General features: G+C 35.9%; 1 protein-coding gene across 1 annotated transcript; it reads right to left on the bottom strand.

Annotated features, from left to right (window-relative positions):
• Positions 1 to 488: 488 nt before the first annotated feature.
• Positions 489 to 8,104, bottom strand: si:ch1073-13h15.3 (inactive all-trans-retinol 13,14-reductase). Its single transcript, XM_055149914.1, has 11 exons — positions 8,101 to 8,104; positions 7,742 to 7,924; positions 6,875 to 7,116; positions 6,304 to 6,499; positions 5,577 to 5,774; positions 5,384 to 5,503; positions 4,259 to 4,397; positions 2,947 to 3,056; positions 2,702 to 2,868; positions 1,434 to 1,593; positions 489 to 658 (listed from the first exon to the last, which is right to left on the bottom strand). The coding sequence occupies exons 1-11, from the start codon at positions 8,102 to 8,104 to the stop codon at positions 489 to 491; spliced, it is 1,689 nt and encodes a 562-aa protein (XP_055005889.1).
• Between the last annotated feature and the right edge of the window lie 19 nt (positions 8,105 to 8,123).

Genomic DNA, 8,123 nt, shown 5'->3' with positions numbered 1-8,123 from the left:
AGTATAAAAAATCTTTAAAGAAAAACATAATCATTGTCTGACCATGAGTTTAAGACAAAAATTTTGGACTGTTTCTATAGCTAATTATTTATCAAATTTTTGAATGCAAAGACGTCAAAATGGTGCCTATAACAGGAACTGAGACGTCCATAGTAACTTTACCATGGTATTAATAAAAAAACGGGCATTAATTGTAGAATCTGTTTAGTTCTTCAAGTTTATTAACATACATAAAAACATATACACAAATAGACATGAAAAGTTTACATCTGCTGTACATATAAAATTCTTGATTGAGAAAAAATATAACTGTACATATATGTTCATACTTAACAATTAGCACTGGATTAATAAATAAGTTACTTTCTTTGTATCTGAAGTAATACAACAAACATATCACTTGATCTGTATAACAATAATCAATACTGTCCATCATGTAGGCCTAGTTGCAGTTCTGACAGTGTCCTTTAGGGGCGCTGGGGATTCTCTCACTGTATTTTCTTCTGCTCGAGCTGAGCCAACTCCTTGGCCTTTCTCCTCTTCAGCTTCTTCTTGAGGAAGAGCAAGTCAATGTACACAATGTGATCCAGAACTGTCGAGGCACACAACAGGCCTCCATGAAGAGCTCCAGCTATACCACAACTGAACACGTCCTGACCTGGAGCAGACCACAAGAGGAAAACATAAATAAATAACATAATATAATAAAATGCTTAAGTTAGTTGAGATAAACAGTGCATTTAGAGGTGGGAGATATCTCACATGGATCAGTGCATTTGTTGTTTCAAATGTATGTCAAATTTAAGCCAAAGACGTTCATTTTGTCTTCTTATGTACTTTAACTTCTTGGGTTCTTTTTAAAGACAAGTTTATGTTTTGTATTGTATTGAATTGTCTTTAAAACTAACCCAAGAAGTTAAAGTATGTCAAATTTGAATATTGAGTATATTTTCATATAAACAACTTGAAAAGGCTACAAACTTTACAGTTCATTCATGCTTTATGCAATGAAGATGCTGGAAAAACATTTGCCCATTAACCAGAACCGAAGCACATACTATGCTGTAGTAGTGATTTTATTTTCTCTTTGGTTATCCACATTCTAACCACCAAGCCACCATATTTCCAAGCGTAGGTAGTTTGATTCAGATCTGACCATTGTGTCCTTGAGCAAAGCACTTCACTCACCTTGCCTTTGTATGAACATAATGTGTAAGTAACAAGTGAGAGCGACTGTCACTATAGAAATCTCCAGAAATGTTGTACCATTCACCATAATTGTGTTGGACATTGGACATTTTCATTTGAGGGTACCATGTATTAGAATAATATAAATTTTTTTCAATATATCTACAATTTCTACAAGCCTATATGAAGCCTACTGAATGCTAACTTTATTGTAAATCCTTTAATGTAAACCCTGCAGTCTTTACCTGAGATGTAGAGGTTCTTCACAGGCGTATTGCACCTGTTGCGGGCCACAGCCTCAGCGTGGAATCTGTCCAGGTTGTGTTCAGCCGAGTACATGGCTCCTCTTTGGGCACCGAGGTAGTGACAGTTTGTGAGGGGGGTTGCCACGTCCTGGAACACCAGCTGAGAGGGGCAGGGGATTTAGTTATAGTGAGAAATGTGCATCAAATACAGAAACTATACATGTTAGTAATACCGCTTATGTATAACAAGTACTCTTTCCTTTTACATGTACTGAGCTATAAATGAGTACCCCACTGTAGGAGGAGGCTACCAATACTGCTGCTGCTGCTACTACCACTACTGCTACTACTTCAGCTACTACCACTGCTGCTACTGCTACTATCTACTACTGTCATTGCTGCTACTACACTACTGCTACTATTTCACCTATTATTACTGCTACTATTACTGCTACTACTACTACTACTACTACTACTACTACTACTGCCATTGCTACTGTTATTATTGCTACTGCTACTACTATTACTACTACTACAACTACTACTACCATTGCTACCACTACTACTATTGCTTCTACTACTACTACTACTGCCATTGCTACTGCTACTGCTTCTACTAATACTACTACTACTACTCCTATTGCTATTGCTATTGCTACTACTACTACTACTAATACCTACTACAACACTACTACTACTATTTCACCTATTATTACTGCTGCTACTACTACTACTACTACTACTGCCATTGCTACTGTTATTATTGCTACTGCTACTACTATTACTACTACTACTACTACTACTACTAATACTACTACTACTACCATTGCTACCACTACTACTGTTGCTTCTACTATTACTGCCATTGCTACTGCTACTGCTTCTACTAATACTACTACTACTACTCCTATTGCTATTGCTATTGCTACTACTAATACTACTACTACTACTACTACTACTACAACACTACTACTACTATTTCACCTATTATTACTGCTGCTACTACTACTACTACTACCTACTACAACACTACTGCTACTATTTCACCTATTATTACTGCTACTAATACTACTACTACCTACTTCAACACTACTGCTACTATTTCACCTATTATTACTGCTACTACTACTACTGCTACTACTACTACTACTACTGGTATATTACCACTGCTCCTACTCTTATTACCTATTACAATATGGTTACAAGTGTTTAATAACTTTACACTTTTACTTTGCACAATGAAAAATATAAACAGTCTCAGAACGAACCTTGTCTTTGATTTTGGGGAACAGTTTACAGGCCCAGTTGAAGAGGTTTTTGGCAAATCTCATTTTGTAGTTGTAGTATTCGTCTCCTCTTTTGCGCACTGTAGTATCTTTCCATTCCTCAAACCACTCATACCTCACCATGGTCAGGATAGTCATGCAGGATTTGCCTAAACCAGGACAATAAATGTTAAAATTTTAATAGGGCTAAAAATAACTATGGGGAGTTATTTAGTAGACTGATTTACCTGGATGTCTTATTTTAGACTCCGGGTCTTTGGCAGATGGCATAGTTATAAACATCATGGGAATGTTGTCAGGGGCTTCCTCTTTGCTCAGTGCAAAGAAGTCCTCCATACTAGAAAAAAGCAAGAAGTTATACAGCAAGCAGACACAAAGCTGGAAAAAAGTGCTAACATCTGTAAGTTCATGCTCCACCTGGTGTCCAAATATGTCATTACAAGTATAGGTGGGAATAGTATTGGTGTAGAAATACTAAAAAATTGTAGTTTTCTTCAGCATGTTTACAATTTCTACAATGTGTGTTGATACAAATGTGTATGTTGGCTTATTATGCAGAATTGACTTGTGTGAGCATTAAACTATGTTATCTCATCAGAAACATACCTGGAGTTGTGTTTTGTTTCATTCACATGTTTGAGTAACCCTTTATATCTTTATATGAAGTAGTTTTAGTAGTTTAGTTTTAGTACTTTCCATTTAAGACAGTGTTTTCCATTTAAGAATTTAGCCTAAATATGCAGGATTTGTGTGTTAAACATGTGTGAATGAAGTAGTTTTAGTTTTAGTTTAGATATTAGTAGTTTTAGTAGTAGTTTGTTTGCATCTCCAAAATTCAAAATGCTTCGCTCCACCTTGTGATGTCATGAAGTGGTAGCTTTCAAGTTAACAACTACCTTTTACCTTAGAGATAGAGTAGATCCCAGGGGCTGAAATCACCCAAATGATTCTAGGGAAGGTGTATGGAGGTTAAAAACACAATGGAGCACTTCCTGTATTACCACATGACATCACAAGGTGGAACAAAGTGTTTTCCGTATAAGAGAAAAACTCAGCCTAAATATGCAGGATTTGTTAAACATGTGTACATGAAACAAAACACAACTCCAGATATGTTTATGATAAGGAAACAACATTATAACATAGATAAACAACTAATAATTAACATTTTAGCACAAACTTTTTATTTTTATTTTTAACTAATTTAACCTTTTAATTAAGTTGTTACTAAGTCGGTCATTCTTAATAAATTATTTGTTCATAATTAATTAAGTCCAGTCATGTTTTATAAAGGCTAATTACAGGGTTGCTGTTATAAAGTGATACCAATACTTCTTCCACTACAATTACATTCTACCAGTACTTTTTAGTTTCTACTATTATTATTTTTCATATTTGTCTGTTAAATCTGAAACACATCTTTTTCCTGGTAACCATCCATGGCGTTTTAACGACATCAATTTGTGTCTCTGAATTGCTTTTACAAGAGCACCCCCTGGTGTAAAGTCAAACTGACACATTTATATTTTAGATACTCACGATTTGTCCATGTCGTTGTTTTTGAAGAGCCAGAAGTTTGTGGAGACCAGGCCCAGCTCCTCCTGAGTCCCGTCAAACCCAGAGAAGACCAAGAAGGACCCACGGCCATGTTTCATCATGTTTAGTCGCTCCTGCATCTCTGTGGGAGAACAACAGTGATTAGGAGATACAAAATATTATTAATGATCTATTGAATAAAACTAATTATGCACAGTAGGGATGTAACGATATCCAAATCTCTCTGTACAATATCACAATATGCATCTTATTGTACAATATTTATTGCGATATTATGGAGAGGCTAATATAATTGTTGACAGGACTAATTTTTTGCTTTTAAAATACCCTGACAAGAATTTGGTGTGAATTATTACTGTCATAATCCCAAGAATTCAAGTAAAAAACATATTTCTTCATGTTGTCTGCATTGAAATGAACCATGGGATATGTAGTTTCTGAAGTATATTAGCTATTGCATTTATAAATTGATGCATTTAAGCAAAGGAACTTGTCATTCGATATATTGTGACACCCCACGATATTATTGTGAGACGTTTGACGATACGATATCACTATATTTTGGTTATTGTTACATCCCTAATGCACTGTAAATCATAGTCTACTAAATACTGTATGCGTTAATTGACTTGGTGGTGCTTAGTGTACAACAATACAGTATACAACATATATTTTTATGTTAAAGGTGCACTATGTAACTTTTCTGGTGGAGGGTCTGTCATCTTCATATATCCATGGAGAAATTATTGCAAGGAGGTTTCACAGTAGGTTAAGGTCAGATCTGTGGAGAGGGGGCCCCACTCACAGTAAGAATGCTTTTAATTTAATTTGCAAGATTTATACGCTTAATGTTGCATTGAATATTATATAAGTAAAACAATAACTTTTCCATGGAGACAAGCAGATCTCCAATAGGAAAAATACATTAGTCCAAACAAGATGAGTCAAGTGTGTTGCCCAAGAGTATAAAGGATAAATAAATGAATTCAGTAGAGCATCATAAATATTTGCTTGGAACCATAGCCTCTATGTGCTTGGAACCCATAAATAGTTTAGTAGTAATTATAAACTATGAAAAAATTGCCATTTCAAGTTTGTTTTTTTCACCTTTCTGAACTGAGATTTCCCGAGGCAACAGTTTTTGGAAGGTGGTGAAGATTCCACAGTTTGAGACAATGACAGGTGCATGGATTTCAAACTCCTCTTGGCCTTTTTTCACCTTTACACCTGTCAGAAACACAGTAAAATATTGTTAACCATAATTTCGTGCATATCCAGTATTTGTGGGCATTCTTCTCACCATATGCTGTGTTCTCATCATTGACCAGAATCTGTGTGACCGGAGCTCGGACCAGGCAGTTTCCTCCATATTTCTGAATGGTGCGGATTATATGGAAGGCAATCTCACTAGCGCCCCCTTTGATGTAGTATGCCCCTCGTTTGTAGTGGTGGACCAGGAGAGCGTTGATCAAAATACTGGAATCTTTGGGTGGCACTCCTGCAAAAATAATTCAGGTGATTAAACATATTTCTATCTTTTTTGTCAGAAGTGTGAATCCTGAAAAATGTGGTTCCACAGTGTGATGTCATTGGGTGGTTATCCAGGAAGTACACCAAATCATGTTTTTAAAGACAATACACTGTTAGCTTCATTCTAATCATTTCTGTGCTCAAAATTTTTTCACTAACTTGAATAAAGCAGTCTAATTTATACTGCTTTAAATCTAAACACGCCATCTCCTGAACAATTGTGGCATTTCGTGTGCTCAAAAATTAGGTCTTTTATTAGTTTATTCCACATATAAATTATTTAAAATCCAAAATTATTTTAAGAAGTTTCAATAATGTATAACCCAAGTTTTACTACTACCACTAGAACTAAAACTACTCCTACTACAACTGTCTGCAAAACTTTCTGTACTACTTCTAATTGTAGACTACACTTATTATATATTAAATAAATCTGTTTTTCTTAACAATATCTAATTCACACATATGTTAACGTTATTTTAGTTATTCATTCTTACCATAGAAGAGGTAGGAGAAGATGACATGGAGGTCCTTGTTGCTGGTCAATGTGTTCACCAGCTCTGTGGCACACGTCCCAGAAAGTTTGAAAACTGGAGAAACCCAATCTGCAAGGCCCGATTTCAGCAAGAGCAAAGATACCCATTGAGGAATCAGCTTTAGGGTTGCCAGATAGTGGGTCTTTTTGGCACAGATCTGTAAAAATGCAAGGAAATCATTTGTTTGATTACTTCTTAAAGGTGAATGAAATTGATATTATTTTATTTTGCCTGGAATGTCCCACAGTATTGTTTTAAACGTATCTATGTTTAATTTATTCAACTACAGACATTTTATTTCCAAAAAATACTTCTCTGTCCCTCCTACTCTGCTCCTTTTTGTCCTTTAGCACTCTATTCTCTTCCCTCTCTTTTCTCCATCTCTCTTTTTTTCCCTCTCCTTCTCCTCTCTCTCCTCTTTTCATCGTTCAATTTTGTGTAATATTCCAGACAAAGCAACATCTCCAGACGCTCCACCACAAAACTTACATAGTGTCCCTTCAATAAAATACAAAATCAGTTACTATCTTACTTTCATGATCTTGAAGAAAGTCTCGATAGCCTCTTTGTCATCAGGAAATTGCTTGATGAGATGGGCCTGCATTGCTGTTTTGCCCGAGAAGATGGTGTATTCTCGTTGTTCTTCTCCCTCTCCGATTTGGATGGTGTCAAAATGTTGGTTGAGCTCCTGAAACTCCAGCTGCCCCTCGGAGATCTGATCAAAGGCAATACGCAGCAGACTGTTCTCATGGAGCTGCCCAATGTAGTGGAGACCTGTAAGGAAAATATGTACAGTATAATATGGTGATTGTTAAGGAAAAAGTTGTTTATTATATTTAGTGAGTAAGGTAAGTAAGTAAGTAAGTAAGGCAAGTTGGTAATGTATGTTTAGTATGTCAGCCAAACCAAAGCATATATTTTTAGTATAGTATTTTCATATATTTATTAGGTCTGTTGTGAAAATTGGCTTTAAAAATGCACTATATAAAATTTCTGGTGGAATGTCTGCCACTTGCTTGTCTCTATGTAGAGGATATATTGTTCTGACTGAAATGTAACTTTTAACTGTACTGCAACAAAGATGACGTCTTACTGTCAGTGGGGTCCCCTTTTCACAGACCTGATCTATAACTTGGTGGTCATGTTTGTAGCTATAAAGATAGTTAGGTTTAAAGCCATAATGAGTAAGAGTTTCAGGAGAAGTAATGACATCTCCATGGAGACAAACAGAAAAATTACATAGTGCACTTTCAGTTTCTGTGCGGCCAAAACATGATAGGATACCAAGACAGTCCTTCACAAAGTAAATACTTTGATACATTAATCCCCATTATTGAAATGACCATGACTACAAACTGTACTTATCAAAGAAATAATAATACATTTGATTGACTCTTACCAACATCAAACTCAAATCCCTTCTCTATGTAAGTGTGACAGCAGCCTCCGGCCTGATCGTGTTGCTCCAGAACCAGGACCTTCTTCCCCGCTTTGGCCAGAGTCGCCCCCGCCGTGAGACCCCCGATCCCACTGCCGATCACAATCACATCCAAGTCCTGGGGCACGCGATCCACGCTGAAACCTAGAAAGAATGAAAATAGTTTATTGAGGTATGTTTTGTGTGCTAATAATTTATTTTATTGTGTTTTGTGGCACCACTTTATCATGACTGCATCTTAATTAACATTAATGAAGCATGAATCTAAATTTTATTCATAACCAATAGTTTATGAAAGTGTAGTTATTATAAAGTGTTACCCATTTTGTTTGTATGTTTGCTG

This window comes from Boleophthalmus pectinirostris, unplaced genomic scaffold, assembly GCF_026225935.1.
Source record: "Boleophthalmus pectinirostris isolate CB_2022bp ecotype Guang Dong unplaced genomic scaffold, ASM2622593v1 HiC_scaffold_14, whole genome shotgun sequence".
Taxonomy (NCBI): domain Eukaryota; kingdom Metazoa; phylum Chordata; class Actinopteri; order Gobiiformes; family Gobiidae; genus Boleophthalmus; species Boleophthalmus pectinirostris.
This window is presented reverse-complemented; position numbering and strand designations above follow the sequence as displayed.